Source organism: Sorex araneus, chromosome 1 (genome assembly GCF_027595985.1).
Source record: "Sorex araneus isolate mSorAra2 chromosome 1, mSorAra2.pri, whole genome shotgun sequence".
Lineage (NCBI taxonomy): Eukaryota > Metazoa > Chordata > Mammalia > Eulipotyphla > Soricidae > Sorex > Sorex araneus.
In genome coordinates, this window is record NC_073302.1 from 8,221,620 (window position 1) to 8,245,447 (window position 23,828).

At 52.1% G+C, this 23,828-nt stretch overlaps 1 protein-coding gene across 2 annotated transcripts in view; it reads left to right on the plus strand.

Moving 5' to 3' along the window:
* Positions 1-2,364: 2,364 nt before the first annotated feature.
* The window catches only part of DENND1A (DENN domain containing 1A), a 549,524-nt gene continuing 528,060 nt past the window's right edge, over positions 2,365-23,828 (plus strand). Inside the window, exon 1 of one of the 2 annotated variants that reach the window (XM_055143062.1) lies at positions 2,365-2,516. In XM_055143062.1, the coding sequence (XP_054999037.1) occupies positions 2,500-2,516 (17 nt within the window). In that variant the 5' untranslated portion in view covers positions 2,365-2,499. The remainder of the gene's footprint in view (positions 2,517-23,828) is intronic. The other variant, XM_055143108.1, reaches the window with a different exon arrangement.

Here is a 23,828-nt window from a genome sequence, read left to right on the forward strand (position 1 = left end):
GGGGTGTTGATGAGCTGCTGTTGGTGTCTGGGGGCAAAAGGCTTTGAATTCAAAGTGGCAGTTTGGACATTTTTACTCTTTATATTTTTAAATAAAAAAAAAAGTCACCCTTTAACTTCAACAACCTCAGGGCAAGAGAGAGAGAGAGAGGGAGAGAGATGGAGAGAGAGAGAGAGGGAGGGAGGGAGAGAAAGAGAGAGAGAGAGAGAGGGAGAGGGAGGGAAAGAGAGGGAAAGAGAGGGAGAGAGAGACAGAGAGAGACACAGAGAGAGATGATCTATATGCAGAAGGAAAGTGTTGAAGGAGACTTGTTTGCTTTTTTGGTATTTGGGCCACAGGGGTTGCTCCTGGCTCTGTGCTGAGAAATTACTCCTAGCGGTGCTTGGGGGGCCATATGGGATGCTGGAGGCTGGTCACGTGCAAGGCAAATAAATGCCTTTACTTGCTTTACTATCACTCCAGCCCCAAAGGAGGGGACTTTTCAATTTTAAAAAATAATCCTTTTTCCCCCCATTTTCTTTTTGAAGGCTGTCCCCCACCGTGCCCAGCCCCAACTTTAAATTTTTTTTTTTTTTTTTTGCTTTTTGGGTCACACCCGGCGATGCACAGGGGTCACTCCTGGCTCATGCACTCAGGAATCACCCCTGGCGGTGCTCAGGGGACCATATGGGGTGCTGGGAATCGAACCCGGGTCGGCCACGTGCAAGGCAAACGCCCTCCCCGCTGTGCTATCACTCCAGCCCCCAACTTTAAAATTTTTTACTGTGGCTCTTCCTGTTGGCTTTCCTCTGTCTGGCCGGGACCCAGGATCAGTGATTGATGGGACTGGGCACATCCATGGGTTTGTTTGATTTTTTGCTTGTGCTGCTGGGGATTGAAGGATTGTACCAGTGGCCTCACATATGCAAAGCAAACCCCCTGCACTATATCCCTGCCCCCTTCATGAATTTGAAGGAATAAGTGGCATTCGAAAAAGAGAATTGAAAAAAAAAAAAGCGGGGGATAAAAGAGGAAGCAAGAAAGAAAAGCCTGATTTCACAAGTGGATCGTGGGCCTGCAGTGTTTTTTGACTTGTGACTGTGTCAGGGGTCTGGAGTTATGCAGCCCATGTGCCCACCTCTGGTCCTCCTGGACGAAGTTATAGGACTTGAAGCATGTGCCTCAGTTTCCTCTTTGTGCAGAGGTGTCAACTCATCAGACTCTGGGTGCTAACTCTGGAGCACAGCCAGCTGACGCTGTTACTATGCTGTCAGTCTGATCCCTCCTGAGGGATGGGATTGGCGTGTGTCGGGAAGGGGTCTCCAAGGGAGATCAGCAGGTAGGGAGATCAGCAGGTTGGAGATCTTTCTTCTCTAACACCTGCTTTTTCTGTTTTTAAATCCTTTAGAATTTTATTGAATCACTATGAGCTAGACCATCCCAGACTATTCATGATTGGTTTCAGTCATACCGTGTTCCAACACCCATCTCCTCCCCAGTGTATGTTTCCCACCTCCAATGTCCCCAGTTACTGACACCTACTTTTTTTTTGGGGGGGGGGTCACACCCGGCAATGCACAGGGGTTACTCCTGGCTCTGCACTCAGGAATTACCCCTGGCGGTGCTCAGGGGACCATATGGGATGCTGGGAATTGAACCCGGGTCGGCTGCGTACAAGGAAAACGCCCTACCTGCTGTGCTATCGCTCCAGCCCCACTGACACCTACTTTTATGGTGAGTTAACAGTGGGGATAGGAGCTTCTACAATCAGTGCCCCCTCTCCCCCAAACAACTGATAAGGGGTGGGTGGAGGTTAGGGAAGGGGGTAGGGGACAAAGGTCATCTAGGACAAGATAGAGAAGAGCCAGGCAAAGGGACCAATGAAACCTCAGATGGCTTGGGGGCTGGGTGGTGGGGGGAGTGGGGGGGACGTTTCAGAGGTGGTGGAGTGGGGGTCCCTCCACTGGGGTCGTCTGGATGGAGTGATAAAGGAGAGGGTCTGGGACTCCCTTGCGGAATTTGCCTCTTTCAGAAGAGGAGAGCGTTTTCCCTGAGGCCTTGGGGCAGGGTGGCTTTTCAGGGGAGCTGGGGATGGGGACTCTGGGATGAGGGTCTCGGATGGGACAGGGTGGGATGGAGGCTAGGCCGGGAAACCCAGGCGCTGAGAGGTGCCTGCCTGCAGCCCAGCCCGGGGCCTGGGGACTAGCCGCGGGGGATGCCGGTGGTGGTGGGGGGGCCGCGATGGCCGCCGCCTCCCGCCCGGACTACACTTCCCGGCAGCCCCCGCGCGGCGGCGCGGGCGGGCGGGGGCGGCGGCGGGCGCGGCGGGGGCGGCGCGCGCCGGGCACGCGCGCCCGCGACCATGGCGTTGGCCGGCGGGGAGCGAGCGCAGTAGCCCCGGGAGGCGGCGGCGGCGAGGGGGCGCGCGGGGCCGGGGCGCGGGGCGGGGAGAGCGCCGGGGCGGGCAGCGCAGCGCAGCGCCGAGCGGGGCCCGCGGGCCCATGCGGAGGCCCGGGGACCATGGGCTCCAGGATCAAGTGAGTCCGGGGGCTGCAGGCCGCGCGGGGCGCGCCGGCTGGGGGCGGGGGCGCGACCCCCGGGGGGCGCCCCGCGTGCCGGCGTCACACGGGGAGGGGGCCGGTTGCCATGGCGATCCCGGGCGGCGCGGGGGCGGGATGCGAGGGCGCGCGGGTGGGTGGGCGGCCGGGCCCTGCTCACCTGCGCGTCCGAGGGGGGCCCCTCCACGGGGGAGGGGGTGGAGTGGGGGGGTGCGCCCCTGGGAATGCTCGGACAACTGTTGGGGGGGAGGGCGAGGCGCCTCCGGAAGCAACTCCCCAAATGGGCGTGTGTGCGTGTGTGTGTTGGGGGCGGGGGGCGCCCTGAGAGTTGGGCAGGTCCCGGGAGACTGCAGCCTGGCTGCTGCAGGCCTGCAGGCCCCCCGCACCCCCAAGTGCCGGCGAGTCTCCGAGGGAGGGGCCCCTGCTGGCTCGCAGCTCTGCACGCCGGCCTCTTTCTGTCCCTCTTATCTCGCAAGAGGCCCTCCCTCCCCCCACTGCGGGGGCCAGAGGCTGCGACCGGCCTGAGCGCCCGCTTTTGGGGGACCCCCCCTCCCCAGAGGCCTGGGTGTCCAATCCCGCACTTTCTCCCGCTCATTCATTGCCTGCTCCCGCCCCCCCATCCCCCAGATCCCCTGGGGCGCGTGGGGGATTGGTTTTCCCCTGGAGGTTGTGGGCGCGCCCAACTTCAGAGCCCATTGAAACATTGTTGCCCGCCCTGGGGCCCCGCAGGCTTGACTTGGGACAGTGAAACTTTCCCCGCTGCAGTCCGCCCTGGGCGGGTGCTGGAGGCTATCTAGGCTCCCAGCCCCACTTCGGGGCGGGCCTGTCCCACAGCTTCCCAACAGGCCAAGCCTTATCTCTAATCACTAACAAATGTTCACTTTTTTCCCCCCTCGCGGATTCGAGCAGGCTTTCAGGGGGGCATTTGGAAATTGACAGCGCAGGGCTTTAACTCCAGGCTTTAACTCCAGACCTCTGACTTAGGGGCTCTTTAAACCCTCTTACCAGAAACTGGCGGAATGTGTTGATTTCAGCATTTTGACGCTTGTGCGAGGGAAGTTGGAAAGGGGAAGGGACTAGAGGGTGAAATCTAATAATTATCCAGAAGAGGCCTGTCATGTCCAGTCCAGCCCTGTGACCCTTGCCCACAGCCTTGGCCCCTGACTCACCATCCCCATTTGCCAAACGTTTTGGAGATGTGCTGAGGCCCGGTTTTGCTCAGGGAATCTGCCGCGGCAGACGAGCCCCTGTTCATAGTACGTTTTTTCTTGGGGGGTGGGGGGCGGAGGCAGAAGCCTGCTCGGAACACGAGCTTGAGAGGGGCTGGAGGTAAATAGATGCAGTTGGCCAAGCTCCGGGATGAAGGAGTCCTCCCCTCGTCCCCCCGCCCCCCCCAGCTAGGTTCCTGATTCCAAGAGCTGTAAGCTTGGATTTCAGTAGCTCTCGAAAAAACACTTTCCCAAAGCCGTCTGCTTGCCTTGCGGGCTGGTGAGGACGCTCACCTTCTCGTCGCGGAGAAGTCTGGAAACTCTCCTGATGCCAGGCAGGGAGCGTCAGGACCGGCCCCAGAGTCCAAGTTCAGACGATGAGGCAGCAGGATGAGGCAGCAGGTCTGGCGCGCGATCACTTGAAGGTTCTCAAGTGTGCGGGGCGGCCCCCTTAGCTGTAATAAAAGGAGCACTTGGGCGAGGAAACGGAGTAATGCATGAAATTGGGTTAAGCGTGAAATTACTATGATGAAGAGTCGCTTCCCCGGGCTTGAAACTAGACCACTCTGGAACTCAGGCTGGGGAAATCTGTCTGTGCCACTTGTGACGCTCCTGGGGCAGCGGAGGAGAGGGGGGTGTGTGCCCTGAAGCCAGGCTGTGAGCTGTTGTCCTCGGTGCGGTTTGGGCCCGCGGCTTGGCTCGTCTCGGGCAGGGGCAGAGTCACCCTCCGCTTGAGTGCTGATCACGTGGTTGAAGGAAACAGCTCGGTCCGTCACTACCGATTCTTCCAGCCAGACCTGAGCGTGCAGACTCTGGCTCGGACGCCACTGATTGGGTTGAAGAGTGCGCGGGCCGTGTGGCGTAGGAGGGGCTTGGGGAGCGCGCTTGGGGTCTGTGCGCTCTGCCTGCTTCTGCCTGCTGTGGTGTGGCCGAGTCCCGCTGAGACTGTGGTCTAGATCAGAGTTCCAGAGTGGTAGCTTTTTCGTGGCCCGCCCCTGACACCCGCCCACACCCTCTACCTGCCCCGGCCCCCAGGGCCAGTTGGGGCAGTGACTGCTGGACCCATGCTCCAACGCTTAGTCTTTCCTTTCCACCTCCTCTACGAGAAGACTTAAGAAAACTGGCAGAGTTTATACCAGACCTGCAAGAGAACAGGACGTGCTGGGTAACGGTGAAGGAAGTTTTGATGATGGAGGATTTTTACCATGCACGTGCAGAGCAGGGTTTAACATTCCCCGATTATTGGAAAATTAAAAGTTGATTGCAAGGCATCCCATGTACGATTGTGATGCTGATGTCTGCTGGGTGATCAGTAGGGAAGCATTTGCATTGCTGGCCATAGGCACGGTCATTCAGCCCTCGATCTGTGCCATGTGGATGATGGTCAAGACTAATCTCTATGCCAGGCCTGGGGTAGAAGCGGGGCGATGTTTTTTTATGTGACCCGTTTCCTGACAGCTCACAACTGGCCGGTGATGTAAAACCCCTTAACCACATTTTTTCAAATGAGGAAATAGGTTTCCACCACCTGACTCCCAAGTCCTAGCCAGGTGCTGCTCTCTGTGGCCCCCTCTCCCGTTTAGGAGAGCCTGGTGCTCTTCATCTGGGTACCCTGCCCCCATCAGCTCAGGTCAGTGAATTGTGGCCCCCCTCAGCCTGACCCAGATGCCTCTCCCTTATGTCCCACCCCCGCCTAGACCAGATGCTTGTGCTCTGTGCCAGCTCCAGTTTGGGCACCTTGTGCTCTCTGCACTCTCAGTCAGGTGCCCGTGTCTGTGTATCCGTGGCCCTTGCATTTATCATGTGCACAGCACTAAATCCAGCTTCTTATTTGTCTACGTCATGAGCCCGGCACAGGGTGCCGAGTTCCGTGTGTCAGATGCAGGACCTGGCGCAGAGTTGTCCCACAGAGTATGGGACGCACTGGGGAGGTCGGTTGGGATTTGAAGCAAGATCCTTCACTAAAGCTCTGGGTCAAGTGTAGAGTTAGAAGGACAATTTGCTACCTGCACCCGGGAAAAGGTCTTGTAAGTTTTTAAAGGCAAAAACAACCCCACTCTAGGCAGACAATTTCCTTTCTTTTTTGGGAGGGGGGGTCACACCCAGCGATGCTCAGGGGTTACTCCTGGCGCTGCACTCAGGAATTACTCCTGGCGGTGCTTGGGGGGACCCTATGGGATGCCAGGGTCAGCCGCGTGCAAGGCAAACTCCCTCCCTTCTGGCCCATCGCTCTGGACCCCAGGCAGACAATTTCCTAAAGCCTAGGTTCATTTTAAGAAACCAAACAGCAGCTTGGCAATGGAGAGCAAAGGTCCCAGTGTGCAGGTGGCACTGGGACATCAGACTTGTCCCTGAGCGGACAGTGATGTAGAGGCATATAGCGGAGGAGGTGGGGTGGGGGTGGGGGACCGGCAGTTTGGGACAGGTACGTTTAAATCTTTAGCGTTGGAGTGATCCTGGTGGACGGGACTGTGGTTAACATGAAGCAATTTAACTGATAATGCGGACACACAGCAGGAAATGGTGTGGCAGCTTAATATTGCTTGTGGTGACATCTTCGAAATTGTTTCCAGGCACCAGGGCCAGGAAGTGGATTGTAAGTAATAGAAGGAAGTATTCTAAGTGCGCTTGAAGAAACCTGACATTTATGGACTCGGAGGAAAGCATCCTCTAAGCCTTGAAGGCGGAGGGCCAGCACGTGGCTCCTGATTGGGCCGTGTGGGGATTCTGCAGGAGCCTGTGTCCCTGTCTTCTGTCCCTGTCAGCCTGTGACCCCTTTGAGGTTGGTGACCAAGACGTGTTTCCATTTATTCCTTCGTTCACTCACGGCAGAACTAAGCGGAGTGTCAGGCACATCTCACGCACTCCATAACCGTTGGTCATTACTGTCGTGGCAAACAGCGGCGCTCTGTCATGTGCCGGAAGTGGGCTAAGTGCCAGGGACCCGCCAATGAGATCTTTCTTCTTCTTGTGAATAAATAGATTTTATTTGGAGGATTTTTAAGGTGTGTGTTTGTTGGAGGGGGTCGGGGCGGGGGGAGAGACTAATGCACTCAGGAGAGAACATGGGCTTCTCCAGGGGCGGAGAGAGTCCCTGCACACAGCCTAGCATTAGACACGAAAGCATGAAAGAACACATCTCAAGAGGGGAGATGCGGGCGACACATGTGCTCAGGCGCCACATGTGCTTGGCCGCTGGCAGCATATGCGCCCAGATCTTCTTCCTGCTGGAGCGATAGCACAGCGGGGAGGGCGTTTGCCTTGCACACAGCCGACCTGGGTTTGATTCCCAGCATCCCATATGGTCCCCTGAGTACCGCCAGGGGTAATTCCTGAGTGCAGAGCCAGGAGGAACCCCTGTGTATCGCCGGGTGTGACCCAAAAAGAAAAAAAAAAAGGTTAACAGATCTTCCTTCTTCTTTTTTTTTGCTTTTTTTTTTTTTTTGCTTTTTAGGTCACACCCGGCAATGCACAGGGGTTCCTCCTGGCTCTGCACTCAGGAATTACTCTTGGCGGTGCTCAGGGGACCATATGGGATGCTGGGATTCGAACCCAGGTCAGCTGTGTGCAAGGCAAACGCCCTACCCGCTGTGCTATTGCTCCAGCCCCTCTTCTTCTTAAGCCTCGCCAGTCCCCAGTAGTTGGGAGACCAAAACGCAAAATAAAACCAACTCCCTCCAGGCCAGGAGGCCTGAGTTTGAAGCAGGCTTTCCTTGCAGACGGCAGAGGCGAGCAGCCTCTTTTCGGGGTGGATGTGAAGCGTCTCTTTGAGTCAGAGCCCTGCTGTGGCGGAGAGGTGCCTGGTGACCCGTGAGGAGAAGGTGGAGATGAGTCTCTGTCCCGAGGGAGGCCAGGGAAGGAAGGTTTCATCAGGGAGATGGTCTCGTGGAGTGAGGAGAGAGTGAGAGGCCGACTCCGGAGCAGCAGCTGTGGAGATGGTGATGGTCTGAAAGAGAGCAAGCGCAGGGGCCGGGACAATAGTACAGCGGGTAGGGCGTTTGCTTTGTATGCAGCTGACCCGGGTTGATTCCCAGAATCCCACATGGTCCCCCAAGCACCGCCAGGAGTCATTCCTGAGTGCAGAGCCAGGAGTAACCCGTGAGCATCGCTGGGTGTGACCCCAAAAGCAAAATAAATAATAAAATAAAGAGAGCAAGCATGTGTGCAGACAGGACATATTAAGGAAACATGTTTATGACCATTTATTAAAAAAAAAAACCGAACAAGTTAATTCATTCAATTAAGAAAACCACTTTTGGTTTGGGCTGGAGCGATAGCACAGCGGTTGGGCTTTCGCCTTTCATGCGGCCGACCCGTGTTCGATTCCTCCGCCCCTCTCGGAGAGCCCGGCAAGCTACCGAGAGTATCGTGTCTGCATGGCAGAACCTGGCAAGCTACCCATGGCGTATTAGATATGCCAAAAACAGTAGCAATAAGTCTCTCAATGAGAGACGTTACTGGTGCCCGCTTGAACAAATTGATGACAGTGACAGTGACTTTTGGTTTAGGACTATCCAACCACACTTCAAATAGTTGGTGTCAGGACAGTTACGACCATTTAAAAAAGATTAGTTAATTAAGTTTGTATTTTGGGCTCATACCTGGTGATGCTCAGGGGTTGATGCACCACTCAGCAGCCACTCTTGGGGGGAGGGGGTGCTTGGGATTGAATCCCGGTCAGCTGCACGCAAGGGGACCTGACAGGTCTTTCTAAAAGCAAGTCAGTTCACAGGGAGAGGGCCAGAGCAAGAGCACAGCGGGCAGGGCGTTTGCCTTGCACGCAGCCGACCTGGGTTCAATCCCCGACATTCCACCTGGTCCCCCAAGCACCGCCAGGAGTGATTCCTGAGTGCAGAGCCAGGAGTAACCCCTGAGCATTGCTAGGTGTGACCCAAAATTTTTTTAAAAATATTCAATGAAAGGTTTGTGGAGGAGTTGTCGGTGACAGTGCCGAGGGTGTCAGGCGGAGCGCGGGCCTGTTTTGGGGTGCAGTGAGGGCAGGCTGCGTCAAGGCTGAGAGACCGGTAGCCGGGTATAGAGACTGACCTTTCATGGCAGGGCGAGCGCAGAGTACGTGTGAAGATGCCAGGCCAGGAGAGCCCAAGAGACAGCCCAGAAGCTGGGGACATCGTGTGGCTCTGAGGGGGCCGGCAGTGGGGGGTTGGCGGTGAGCTTCCAGAGAGAGCCCAGGACTCTTGCGGCCGCTGAGAGCAGCTTTATTGAGATGTGGTTCACCTCTTCTGGAAGTTAGTCTTTGAAAGTACGTAAGTAAATGGTCTTTCGTGTACTCACAGAAGTGTGATTGATCCCTCCCGGTGGCGGGACTTTTCCATCACCCGTTAGCAGTCACTCCCACGCCTCCCAAATCTCTCAGCCCTGGATGGTCACGAAGGCTCCTTTCCACCGTTCCAGGTTCGCCGAAGCTGCGCATTTCTTTCTTTCTTTTTTTTCGGTTTTGGGTCACACCCAGTGATACTCAGGGGTTACTCCTGGCTCATGCACTCACAGGAATTACTCCTGGCGGTGCTTGGGGGACCATATGGGATGCTGGGATTTGAACCCGGGTCGGCCGAGTGCAAGGCAAACGGCCCTACCCACTTAGGAATGGAATTATGCAGTGCAGAACCTGTCGTCTTCCACTTAACATTGTGGTTCCAAAGTTTGGTCATCTGATAGCATATGAGTATTTGCTTTCTTCACTTGCTAAATAATATTTCAGTGTATGGGTCACCCATCTTCTATTTACCCATTCTTCCGTTGTTTGACACTTGAGCTGCTTCCACTTTCTCACTACCACAATTAGTGTGACTGTCTACATTGTGTGTACATATAGGTTTTCACTTCTGTTTGTTTTGGGGAGGCGCCCCACGCCTGACTGGGCTCAGGGCTTACTTCTGGCTCCGTGCTGAAGGATCGCTCCTGGTGGGCTTGGGGGACAGCTGGAGATCGAGCCTGGGGAAGCTGAGTGCCAGGCAAATGCCCTGCCCATTGTACTATCTCTCTGACCCCGTTTTTATTTGTTTGGGGGTATATGCCTCTGGGTGGGATTTCTTGCTCTTACAGTAAACTCTGTTTAAGGAACTGCCTCACTGTCTTTCCTGAGCCATTGCAGAACTTGCTGCAAAGTGGCATCTCACTGTGGTTTTCTTTTCTTTTCTTTTCTTTTCTTTTCTTTTCTTTTCTTTTCCTTTCCTTTCCTTTCCTTTCTTTTCTTTTCTTTTCTTTTCTTTTCTTTTCTTTTCTTTTCTTTTTTCTTTTCTTTTTGGGTCACACCTGGCAATGCACAGGGATTACTCCTGGCTCTGCACTCAGAAATTACTCCTGGCGATGCTCAGGTTACCATATGGGATGCTGGGAATCGAACCCGGGTCGGCCGCGTGCAAGGCAAAGGCCCTACCTGCTGTGCTATCGCTCCAGCCCCTCACTGTGCTTTTGATGAGCTCAAATGAGCGGTGGAGATAATGACAGCTCCCAACAGACAGAGGTGTCTGAGGAGGAGGTTGCTGTCTGGTTGGGAAGGAAGGTGAGGTTTGGAGAGAGGGTTCCCCACAGACAGCAGTGGAAACTGTGTGACTTGAAACATGGGCCTAAGCCCATTGCATTGTTTCCGGGTCCAGAGAGGCAGCCCTGATTTCTGGAGGTAGCAATTTCCGGCTCTCTCGTTGGGGACCCCTCATGACGGGACCCCCAGCTGCAAGCTCTGGTTTGTTGTTCCTGGAGAGCTGGGGTGTAGCAGCAGCTCTGGGGGAGTTTTCTGCTGTGAGGTGGGGGACGGTTGACACTTGGGAACTGCTCCCTCTCTGTGCCTCTCTGTCTCATTCCTTTGCAGGGAACCTGCCCAGCCTCAGGGGCGACTGCAAAGACTGGGGGTGGGGGTGGGCAGGAGACCCAGCTCCCTGTTATAGGAGGCGCTGACTCAGCCGCTGGAATTTTCGCCCACGACTTTTCTGGTGAATGTAGAGGGGCAAGGCTGTGGTTCTAATCTTAGCCATGGCGGGATGTTCCGCAGACCGAAAGGGTAAATCTGGAGAGGTAAAATTTGGAGGAAAATCTGCTTTTTTGTTGTTGTTGTTGTTGTTCAGGCTATTATTTCATCTGTGTGTAGCTCCTGGCTGGAATTCTAGTTGAGGGTTGCAGAGGTTTTTTTTTTTTTTTTTTCCTGGCCTTAGGAACTAATCTTTGGGTTTTCGACATTCCTTTTTTTTTTTTTTCTTTCTTTCCCTCTTTTAAAAGGGTTTATTTTTGGAAATGGAAAGATAAATAAGGAAAAAAAATAAAGAAAACAGAACAAAGTTGGTCCCATTTAATTTTATTGGCACCCATGCCCATTCTTTCTGAGGACTTAGCACTCAGGCAGGAGCCAAAGGCAGGGAGTAACAAAAGATGTTTAAGATGTATGGGGGGGGAGAAGGTGCATTTCCCAAATTTATTTTTCTGTTCCGCCACTTAGGTTGTATTTTCTCCCGGAGCTACTGCTTTGTAGAAATTAGTGACTATCCAAGATACCGACCTTTCAGGTGAAGGGAGCCAGGTGTGTGAAAGCCCCGGAAAGCAGGTGGGACCCAGGCTAAAGGTGACAGGAAATGAGGCTGGGCCCTGGGACAGGCTGGCGCTGAGGGCGGGGCTGGGGAGGCAGCGGCAGATTTGAATTCTGGGAAGGTTCCTGGGTGGGGGGGTTAGGGCAGTGAGACATGCCCTGGTTTGTGCGGGGGGGGGGGCAAAAGAATGTTAGAACTTTATTTACTTTATCAGCCCTCAAAAGTTTGGTTTTTCTGTGTTCTAATGCAGGGATTTTTTTAAACCTTTCCCACCTTCGACCTCTTTTCACCCTGGAAATGCAACATGGGTGAGCGCTGCCAGCAACACCTTGGTTTCATTACGTGGTTGATTTAGAATGAATATTTGGACTTTTCACATTAAGAAACCTTTTGCTGTTGCCAAATTTTATCCTACGACTCCCACATTTAGCTCCATACGGGGTTGTGACCCACGGTTTAAGATGCAGAGTTCTAGTGTGTATGTGTGTGTGTGTGTGTGTGTGTGTGTGTGTGTGTGTGTCTGTAGAGGGGCATTTTAAGTCTATATATATCAGCTGTAGGCTCACTTTTTTTTAAGTGGTAGTAATATGTGGGGAAGAATTGGAGACTGTGAATCTGTTTTAGTTCCGTGGAAGACTGAGGTCTGAAGTGAAAGCTTGGAGAAAGGAAAAGAACAGATTTGAAAGAGATTTGAGGTCAAATTGACAAGACTTGATGGCAAATTACCCGTCAGAGGCTTCGAGAAGAGAATCCCAGACGACTGGCCAGGGTCGGCGAAGTTCCTTCCATGAGAGATGAGTGTTTGGAAGGTGACGGCTGGGCCTCTCAGGTGGTCGCTTCTCTGAGAATCAGGACAAGACCTGTCAGCCAGCACCCAGCGAGGAGCCCTGTGAGGCTTCTGTGGGCTCCAAGAGTGTGTGTGTGTGTGTGTGTGTGTGTGTGTGTGCGTGTGTGTGTGTGTGTGCGCGCGAGCGCATGCCTTGTTAGCAGGGCGAGACTACACCCAAGGCTGGGCCAGGTGACTGAAGGGAGGCCTAGATGAGTGTGTGTGTGTGTGTGGGGGGGGGGGTGGAGGGACGCGGCGGGAGAGGGGTAGAGGCACCTTGGAACTCACTTTGGCAGCAGGGAAGGTTTCAGGGACGTTGTACTCATGTCTCCCAGGATGTGGGAATAAGAGGGAGGAAAGAGCCAGTCTAGAGGACAGAGCTCGCCGTTGGCCCCCAAGCAAGCCACCCTGGTGGGTGGGCTTCTGGGACACTCCACGCTGGGTTCCCCAGCTCCACACGGTCCCCCACCGGAATCCAGACTTTCTGAGTCTGCTTCTTCATAACTAGAACTCTCACAGAGGAAGCTGATAAACCCGTCAGCGTTGTGAGGATTCAAGGTGCTCTTGAGTGGAGCCCCCAGCTGTTCGGGCCGCGGCAGCCGTGGCTCCTGTGACTCAGGAGGATGGGACGATCTCTCTGAGTACCCCAGAGATGACGGGTAGGACAGCTGTGAAGGCACTTGGCTTGCGTGTGGCTGACCCCATTAAGTCCTTCCTGCATCGCCCGGTCCCCTGAGCATGGCCAGGCCTGGAGACCCCTGAAAGCCCCCAGATATCCCTGGGTCCCCCCCAGTACTACTGGGGTGGCCAGAAGTCCTAGGAAGGGACCCTTGAGTCTCCTGAATGCCAGTTGGGAGATCCATCCATCTTCCCCACCCACCAAAAAGACAAATGTGTGTGTGTGTGTGTGTGTGTGTGTGTGTGTGTGTGTGTGTGTGTGTTTTAAAAGACAAGCTGTTTGCATCCTCTGTAGGTTAGGACGCTTTGTTGTTTATCTGACTGAGAAGGACTGTGACCCGGGTGGATACAAAGGGCTGCTGATGGGACTGAGCAAATAACTAGAATCGAAGACACTCAGGAACCTTTTGTGCCTCCTCTCACACAACTATTTTGAAATGTCACTGATTTGTCAACGATTGACACCATGCACTTATATTTCTCTGTTTAGATGGCATCACCATTCATTTCTATTTTTTTTTGTTTTGGTGTGTGTGTGGGGGGTGGTCTTTTTGGGTCACACCTGGTGATGCATAGGGGTTTGTTACTCATGGCTCTGCACTCAGGAATTACTCCTTGTTGGTGCTCAGGGGGCCAAATGGAATGCTTGGGATCGAACCCGTGTCTGCCATGTGCATGGCAGACTCCCTCCCCGCTGTGGTCTCACTCCAGCCCCTCATTTTCAGTGTTAAGCGTATCTTCTTGTTTCCTTTTCAGGTGCCTAGAACTATTTTTTAAATATTTTATTTTGGAAAATTCAAACATTTATAGAGCAAATAGGACAACAGAACTCCCAAACACCTGTTACCCAGTTTCTTTTATTTTGGGGAGTTTTGAGGCCACATCTGGCAGTGTTCAGGGCTTACTGGGGCTCACAGACCGTATGGGTTGCTAGGGATTGAGCCCCCGCCAGCCCACCGCAGGCAAGTGCCCTACTCGCTATTCCATCTCTCCAGCCCCTCTTCACTTGGAGTCAACTCTTGTTAGCCAACTTAGTTTCACTTGTAAATAACAGACCTTACTTCTGTACCCTGCTTTTCAGTTTTGAAGCAAGTCCCAGATGTCATATTTCATTTGCAAATATTTCCATATAGATCTAAAAAAATAGCTATTCTTTAAAAAAACACTTAATTTCAGTGACATACCTCAAAATATTCTTCATAACTTTCTTCCTATACTTTTTTTTTGGCTTGCTTTTGTTTTTGGGCTACATACTCAGGGCTTACTTACTGACTCTGAGCTCAGGAATCACTCTTTTTTTTTTTTTTTTTTTTTTTTTTTTTTTTTTTGCTTTTTGGGTCACACCCAGCAATGCACAGGGGTTACTCCTGGTTCTACACTCAGGAATTACCCCTGGCGGTGCTCAGGGGACCATATGGGATGCTGGGATTTGAACCTGGGTCAGCCTGGGTTGGCCGCGTGCAAGGCAAGCGCCCTACCCGCTGTGCTATTGCTCCAGCCCCTCAGGAATCACTCTTGGCGGGGTCAGGAGGACCCCATGGAGTACCAGGGAACAAACCCAGGTTAGCTGTGTGCCAGGCAAGTGCCCTACCTGCTGTACTCTCTAGCCCCTTGTGATGTCAAAGATTTTTTGTCTGATTATTTGCCACACTCATCTCTGCTCAGGGCTTACTCCTGGCAGTGCTCAGGGATGCTGGGGATGCTGGGATTGAACCCAGGTTGGCATTGTGTAAGGCAAGAGACTTGCCTGCAGTACTGTCTCTCCTTCCCCTTGTAATATCAAATTTTAATTTTAACTTTCTGCTTGTTTTAGTCCATTAAGGCCATACATTGCAGGAGTTTGACATGTGTCTCATGTCTTTTTTCCTGCATGCACCTTCTTTGTTTTTCAATCTATATAATTGCCATGGCTTCCTGTTTATTCTGTTTCCTGTACATACTGTGAATTGATGGTTAAATGTAGTGATCATAGAATTCAAGCCTATTTTCTTGGCAAGCATACTTAAAAGATAGTGATGGGGGGCTGGAGCGATAGCACAGGGGGCAGGGCGTTTGCCTTGCACGCGGCCAACCCTGGTTCAAATCCCAGCATCCCATATGGTCCCCTGAGCACCGCCAGGGGAGATTCCTGAGTGCATGAGCCAGGAGTGACCCCTGTGCATCGCCGGGTGTGACCCAAAAAGCAAAAAAAAAAAAAAAAGATAGTGATGGGTCCTTCCATTAGGAGGCACAGTATGTCTGATTATCTCTTCTCGGTCCGTTAATGTGTTAGGCACACTAGAATGGTAGTATTTCATTTCTCCTATCAAGAGAAGTTTCTTCATATTATTTGTTTATTCTGAGGTATACTTCCTAAAAGAAAGGTAAAGATTTCCTTCCCTTTTCTCCTCTTAGCGCCGAGTTGCGGGTTTGGTTGAGGCTCATTGGGGGCGGCAGTGCTTGTGCACCCATGCTTAACTCTGAGTTTCCTCCTGCTCTCTCTCTCTCTCTCTCTCTCTCTCTCTCTCTCTCTCTCCACACCCAGTGATGCTCAGAGCTGACTCCTGGCTCTGTACTCAGGGGTCACTTTTGGCGGGCCTTGGGAAACCATATGGGGTGCCAGAGCTTGAACCCTGCTTGGCTGCGTGCAAGGCAAGTGCCTTACCTGCTAATGAACGATCTCTCTGGCCCTTGAAAGTCCCAATTTTGGATAATCCCAATATACTCTTTTTGCGTTATCCCACGGTACTGCCAAATGTCACCACCACCAATATGATTTCTAGAACATTTTGGGGGGAATCAGGGGGAGGGGGAGGGGGAGCCTAAGAGGTTCTCAGGGGCTCAGGGGCCAGCCGGCTTACAGTTCCGTGCAGGGCCGAGGATGTGATGTTCTCAACCCTGTGCTGGGGTTACCTGGGGACCCCCCTGGGGGTGGCGGTGCTGGGGGCTCCAGGGCCTCACCCAGCAGTGCTAGGGGACCATCTGGGGCCAGAAATTGAACCCAGGTCGGGCATATGCTAGCTGACCACCATCCTATCTCCCGGCCACTGAAAATAAATTAAAAAAAAATTTTTTTTTAAATGTAACCTCTTTGTCCTTAGAGTATACCCCATGAGGTATTAAGGTGTGTCTCAGCTATTACTATTTTAAAAGCCACTGGAAATAGTTTCTCTGCTTGTGTCACCAACTCAATACATGTTTTCAATTCTTCTGGGATTGTGCTTCCAAGTAAGTTTGTTTTATAATTACATAAGATATTCTTCTGCGGGGGGGAGGGGGGCTTCTCCAGCAGCTCTGGGGCCCCGGGGCCATGCCCAGTGCCCCGAGCCCCTGTGGTATGGGCCTGTGTGGTGCTGGCGGCTGCTCAGCGGGCCATGTGGTACCCGGGACCGAGGCACGTCAAGCATGTGTGCCAGCCCTTTGAGCTATCTCCCGGCCCCGACATAAAATATTTATATGGTTTCGAAGCCAAATCTCCAGGCTGATTGGAGAGCTCCTATCATCCTATCACATTCCTGGCTCCTTGTCTCCATTGATAAGAAGTGGATTTTTTTTTTCATTTGTCATTTCAAAAATGTGTTGGTCAAACTTTAAAAGACATTTAAATCAGAGTGTGATGGCGGCACGTGGTAACGATCTGAGCTCATGCTGAAGAGCTGTAACTCTCCAACCTTACCTGTTTTAGTTTTTCTGGTTAACCTTCGGTCAAGGGGTTACATCTTTACCTTTTAGTTAAACTCAGAGAGTATTTGACTTCCTGAAGTGAAACATGATAGATACAGTGTTTTCTGTAATTATATTTAGTCTCTAAAAGTGGTTACATCTTGAGCTACTTTAAACCTTTTGTTGTTAACTTTTAGTAGTATCTCTGGCTTTTTCTTCTTCTTACTCTAAGCAATACTTGTGCTTTCATGTGGGTATTTTATTTTATTTTTGGTTTTTGGGCTACACCCAGCTATCCTCAGGGTTACTCCTGGCTCTGCACTCCAAAATTACTCCTGGTGGGCTCGGGGATCCTATGGGATGGCGGGGCTCGAACTCGGGTTGGCCGAGTGCAAGATAAAGTCCCTACCCGCTTTATTATTGCTCCAGCCCCTCCTCTGGGTATTTTAGCTCTGATCTACGACCAGGGGCAACTCTTCCATTATATTTGCATGTAGATTAATTCTAAAAATGAAATGAATATTGTTTAGCTATGACCAGGTGGCTGCTTGATTGACATTTTCTTTCTTTTGGTTCACTGTCCTTATCCCATGCATAGGAGACTGTTTTTCTTTTCTCAGTTTTTGGGCCACGCCTGAGCTTGGTGCTCAGGGATCACGCCCATCGGGGGCTCAGGAGACTGTCTAGGGTGCTGGGGCTTGAAGCTGGACTGGCGGTGTGCCAGGTGAGTGCCTTTCCTGCCGTCCTGCCTGTCCTCCCTTGTTTTGTTTTGGGTCACGTCTGACTGTGCTTGGGAGCACCTCTGTGACACTCTGGGGGCCACGTGTGTGCCAGGGATGGAGCCAGGACTGAAGGAGGCTGCCCTGGACATTGACTTCTTCTGTGCTTCGTTTCTTATCATCCATTCAGACCTTGTAGTTCATCTGAAATGGTATCTCAGTTTCTGATTTCATGCCTTTGTGTGTGTGTGTGTGTGTGTGTGTATTTTCAGGCCATATTGGGCTGGACTCAGGTGGGGCTGGGGAAGCATATAAGATGCCAGGGATTTGTTTTTTTTTTTTTCTTTTTGGGTCACACCTGACTATGCACAGGGGTCACTCCTGGCTCTGCACTCAGGAATTGCTCCTGGCAGTGCTCAGGGGACCATATGGGATGCTGGGATTTGAATCCGGGTTGGCCGCATGCAAGGCAAACGCCCTACCCGCTGTGCTATCGCTCCAGCCCCAAGATTCCAGGGATTTGAACCACTGCAAAGCAAGGGTCCTACCCGCTGTGCCGTTGCCCCCGCCCCTTTGTGCTGCTGTGCGGGTGCAGGAGGGGTGCACAGGCCTGGCTGTGGTGCCTGCACGTGTCAGCCTCAGTGATGGGCTGGGGGTGGTGCTCAGTGGGCTGAGGTGCTCGCAGCAGCTTTGCACCCCTTGGGTCACCATGTTCGTGGTGGGCTGCGTTCTTCAGTAGAGGTGGGCTCGTGGAGAGCACTGCCCAGGGCCCCGAGGGCTCTGTCCCTCCTGGGCTCAGAAGCCTCGACTTTGCGGTCTTGTGTGAGCTGCAGGGCTCCCCCTTAGGACACCAGGCTCTGGCTTAGATGTCCTTCCTTCTCCTGCACAGCCTGGCACCTAGGCAGAGTCGCAATGAACCACCTCAGGACTGATGCCATTGGCGATCTTGGCGTCCCTGGTTTGCGCCTTCTCTAGACCCGCGTTTCCCGCGCATGCTCTTTAGGATTCTGACCTCCCCCGTCCCGGTGCCTTTGGGAGCTGGGCTTTCTGGGGCCATTTCTGTGCCAGCGTGGGTCTGGCTTTGCTGGATGTGCTTCTTCTTTGTTCCTTGAAGTCCAGAAGACCCCAAAACTTGGAAGGTCTTCATCTGGATTTTGATTTTTTTTTGGTTTTGGGTCATACCTGCTGATGCTCAGAGGTTACTCTGGTTCTGCACTCAGGAATTAACTGCTGGGGGCCCGTGTATAGGGCACCGGAATCCAACCTGGGTCGGCAGCGTGCAAGGCAAGCTCCCTATCTGCTAAACTGTCTCTCTGGCCAGAGATTTTGATTTTTTTTTTCCATCATGCCCGGTGATGCACAGGGGTTATTCCTGGTTCATGAACTCAGGAATTATCCTGGTGGTGCTTGGGGGACCATATGGGATGGTGGGAATCAAACCCAGGTTGGCCGAGCGCAAGGCAAATGCCCTACCTGCTGTGCTATGGCTCCAGCCCCTGGAGTTTGATTTTTAAATATAATCTTTGCTTCCTTCCTCCCCTTCTCCCTGAGTTTTGAAATCCTGTTCTCATAATTGCTTTGTCCTGTCCTTAAACTTTTCCTTATCCTTAAATCATAACGTGCATTTTATTTTTTAATCACAGTTTTTTTTTTATTTTTCTTTTCCCTGCTGGCGCCCTCCTGCCTTCCTGTTATAAAGTTTGCTGTATTGTGTTGCCCCTGGAATGTCCCTTCACCACTGTTGCGTTGTTTCCTAGCCCCTGGGTAATTAATTTTGTTTGCTGAAATAACATACTCAGCTGCTTCTAGGACCTGAGTCTTACAGGACCTTATTTTTTTTGTTTGGCTTTTGGACCACGTTCGTTAATGCTCAGGAACTTGGCTCTGTGCTGGGGAAATCAACGCCTTGCAGGGCCTTGAACTGGGCCTTTGAAGGCAAAGCCTGCCCTCCAGCCGGTTGGACCCTCTCCGTGGTCCATTAGTATGGGACATGTTGTCAAGTGGACTTTCGGAAGGAGTACTTCTGAATTATTGTATGACCGAAAAGTGTCTCTAATCTCCATGCCTGGCCAGTAGTTTACATGGGCAGAACTTTGAAGATGCTGCCCACTCCCTGAAGACGCTTTCTCCGGTCCCAGCTCTGGAAAGGGAAAGAACTCCGATTCGTGTTGCCAGCCTGACACTTCCAGCTGCGCCCCGGGTGACAGAAGCCCTTTGCCGTGGGTGGGAGAGGGCCTCTCCTTTCCGGGACGCCCGCTGATCCTGCCTGTCCTCACAGGCTGGGGAGTGCTGGTGGCTGTTCCCCTCAGTGCCTCACCCCTGGTCCCTTTCCTCCGTGCCCCCTGAGACCACGGTGATGGGTTGAGGTTGCTGCTTGGTGGGGGACGAAGGTCCCTGCTCCCTGACACTCACCTGGCAGGTCTGCTGACTGGAGGGGTCACTGAGTTTTCCTGTGGTACTGGCTAGCGCTGCATCGCGATTTTCTGAAAGGCTTTGGTTTTGTGAGAGTTGTACTCTTTTCAGACTTTCTGTCCAAGGGAGGTGACTTTTGTTGGCCTGTGGCACTCTTGTTGGTTTGTGGCACCAGCATATCCAGAGTTTTTAATTGTGTCTCAGGGTTTTAATTATGTTTAACACCCACATGCACGCGCGCGCACACACGCACGCACATGCACACATGTGTCTTTGGTTGTGGTGGTGCATCAGGGTTTGCATACTCGGTTGCTGGTCGTGCTGTGGTGAATCACAGGCTTTGCTCCTGTGGTCCCACCTGTGGTGCTGGGATGTGGTGAGGATCTTGCTCGGCCCTGGGGGGAGCGAGTCTCTCTCTGGTGAGATCCTGTCCCTGAGCCCCTATTAGAGATTTTATTGTATCACTGTCATCCCGTTGTTTATCAGTTTGCTTCAGTGGGCACCGGTAACGTCTCCATTCGTCCCAGCCCTGAGACTTTAGCAGCCTCTCCTTACTCGTCTTTCCCAATGATTCGAGGCTCTTTCAGGGTCAGGGGAATGAGACCTGTAATTGTTACTGTATTTGGCGTATCAAATACGCCACGGGGAGCTTGCCAGCCTCTTTCATGATGTAGATCTTTAATGGGAACTAATGTCAGGATGTACAAACACATGCTGAAATAAAATGACCATTGTCAGTGAGGGGAGGGGTTCGAGGTGATGTCCTGGGGCAGGGATGGGGGACCCCTGAGATGCTTTCTCTTCACCACTTTTACTGAGGTCTAATGTCCATTCCAGATCCCTCACCCATTGGAGTGTGAGTGTGGTGTGGGTAAACGTGTAGTTGTCCAGCGTTAGTCTAGGTTGAGAACATCTCAACCAGCCCAGAACATTCCTTTGTGACTCTAAGGGACCCTGTAGCCATGCTCTGCCTCTTGTTCCTGTCAGTTCCTGACATGTATCTTTGAACTAAATGTTTCGGAAGGAATATTTGACTTCCTGTTTTTGTTTTTTGAGCCGCCCCCAGCAATGCTCAGGGAGCTTTTTTTGGCTCGTTGCTCAGGGGACCCTATGGTGCTGGGGATTGGACCCTGTGCTCCTGCACGTGAAGCTTGGGCTCTTGCCCTCTGACTCAGCCACTTTGCTCCCTGGCCCTAACTTTCATTTTACTGAAGTCATAGGAGAGAGGCTTGTAACGGGAGAGAGGGTTCCAGCGTGTGTTTGTACATCCTGACATTTTATTGAAGAGATTTTATAAACTTAATTTTTACTTGGGTACTAATATACACTGCACATTAAAATTTTTTTTTTAAATTTAATAGAATAGTTCACAATATTTCATTACATTTCATATTCGAACACCAATCCCACCACCATTACACCATCCCACCACCATATTTCTGATGTTTCCATCCCAAACCCCAATCCCTGCCCCAGCAGAACTGAAATAATATGTTTTGTATTTGTTATGAAAAACCGCTGAAACTGCTACCCAAAAAAGTATCCTTAGAGGAAAGAGTGTGGAAGTTGTTGCATTTCACCCAGGGGCCATTAAGCCCTTCTGTAAGAGAGCACTACCATGTTGTTAAAGGTTGAGCCTTGTGGGGGCTGGAGCAATAGCACAGCGGGTAGGGCGTTTGCCTTGCACGCGGCCGACCAGGATTCAATTCCCAGCATCCCATATGGTCCCCTGAGCACTGCCAGGGTGATTCCTGAGTGCAGAGCCGGGAGTAACCCCTGAGCATCGCCCGGGTGTGACCCAAAAAGCAAAAGCAAAAAAAAAAAGGTTGAGCCTTGTGTACGCTTGCACAGGTTTTAAGGCTTTTTGTGGAAAAAAAAACGGTGGCTGTGGGGCATCTCCTAAGAGGAGGCCCCACTGGTGGTTCTCGGCCAGTTGGGCCAGTTGCTCATTGGACGGGCCTGGGGGTTGCCCGGGCCACCCCAGCAGTGCCTGGGGAGCATGTCCCGAGGACTGACCAGTACCCACTCTGGTCCCTGAATTTTGCTTTTATTCTGGGCCTGTTCCCAGCTCTGTGCTCAGGGATCACTCCTCGCGGTGCTTGGGGGCTTGAACCTGGCTGTGTGCAAGGCAAGCACCACGGCCGCCGGCCTGTCTCTCGGGCTGCAGGCGTGGGCTCCCCACCCCCACCCAGGCCGAGTCTCCTTTGTGGGGGAGGAGCTATCACCTGAAGGGCATCTAGAAGATTCTTCCCCTGCCTTCCAGTCAGGTCTCCCTTCCAGTTAGTGCCACGCCCTCTTTTGTGTCTTGTGTTTTTTGGGGCTCACACCTGGTGGTACTCAGGACTTGCTCCTGGCTCTGTGCTCAGGAATCACTCCAGGTGCGGCTTGGTGACCACGGGGGATGCTGGAGGTAGAATCCGAGTTGGCCGTGTGCAGGCAGGCACCCTACCCTCTCTGCTATCGCTCGGTCCACAGTCGGTACCTCTGGAAAGATCCTCACTACTGATTTCTATTACAACCGAAGTTTTTTTTTTTTTTTTTTCTGGTCTTGAAATGTATGTGATTGGAATTGTGCAGTACGTTCTTTCTCAGCATGGAGAGAGGCTACAGGAGTGAGCTATGTCATCTTCATGTAATTATATGGCAACTTATTCATCCATATCCAATACGCACGGGTAGCTTGCCAGGCTCTGTCGAGCGGGCTCGGTACTCTCAGTAGCTTGCCGGGCTCTCCGAGAGGGGCGGAGGAATCGAACTTGGGTCGGCCGCGTGGAAGGCGAAAGCCCAACCACTGTGCTATCGCTCCAGCCAAAAACAGTAACAATAAGCCTCTCAATGAGAGACGTTACTGGTGCCCGCTCGGACAAATCGATGAGCAACGGGATGACAGTGATGGCAACTTAGTATTTCTTTTTTGGGGTCCCTTCGGGAGGCCCAGAACTTGGTGGCCCTTAGGGCTATACTCAAGCTGAGGATCAAACCCAAGCTGGCCACATGCAAGGCCTGCACTTTGACCCCTGACTGTCTCTCCAGCCTCTCCACAAACATTCTTATATCTGTATTATCATTGACAGAACTCTTTCTTTCTGTTAGGTGTAGACATAGGACTGAGTTTGCTTGTTCACATTTACCGCACATGTTTAGTTTGAGTAGGTGCTGAGAATTTTCCACAGTGCGTGGTCCTCTCGGCTATACTGGACTGCACTTTATTCACATCCAGCATCTGATACTGTTAGACCTTTTATACCGGTGAACGAATTAATTGCCCATAGTCATTTTCATTTGCATTTCTCTGACTACTGATGTTTAGCACCTTTTTATATGCATATTGACCTCTTGGATCTTTTCTTTGTGAATTGCCTATTTTAGGTCTTTTCCCATTTTTGACAGCATCATCAGTCTTGTACTGTTTTGTTGGCATTCTTTATGTTATCAGTTATGAATAATTTGTATGTATCTTTGTGTTTGTGTGTGTGTGTGTGTGTGTGTGTGTGTGTGTGTGTGTGTGTGAGGGGTGGATCAAAGCATTTGATTGGGCATCTCCAGGGAACTATCGAAAGCCAGTGTTTTCGGTTGGCGAAGACCCACTAAGATCGGCTTGGCAGTACAGCTGCAGAAAGCTCATTTGTTGCATTACAAAAATATTTTCCCTGTCTGTGGCTTGCATTTCTAGTTATGTATTTATTTATTTATTGGGCTTTTTGAGTCACACCTGGCAATGCTCAGCGGTTACTCCTGGCTCTGCACTCAGAAATTACTCCTGGCGGTGCTTGGAGGACCATATGGGATGCTGGGGATGGAACCTGGGTTGGATGTGGGCAAGGCAGACGCCCTCCTGGCTGCACTATCGTTCCAGCCCCAACATTTCTACTTTTACAATTGTAGCTTAACAGAAGTTCTTAAGTCTGATTTGTTTCTTTGGGCTTTGTCTTGCCGCCCCCCCCCGCCCCCCCCGTGAAGTTCTCAGGGGCTTCTCAGGGATCACTCCTGGTGGAATGGGGCAGGGCGGGGGGTGCCATGTGGTGTTGGGGATTGAACCTGGGCCTCTCACACCCACAGCGTGTGCGCCGCCCTTTGAGCCATCTCCTTAGCCCTCTTACTTGTTTTTCTTAGTGTGTTAGATTTTTCAAAAATATTTTTATAAAGTAGTTCACAATATTTCATTACATTTAATATTCAAACACCAGTTCCACCACCATATGTCAAATGTTTCCATCCCGAACCCCAATCCCTGCCCCAAAGCAGAACCAAAATAATATATTTTGTAC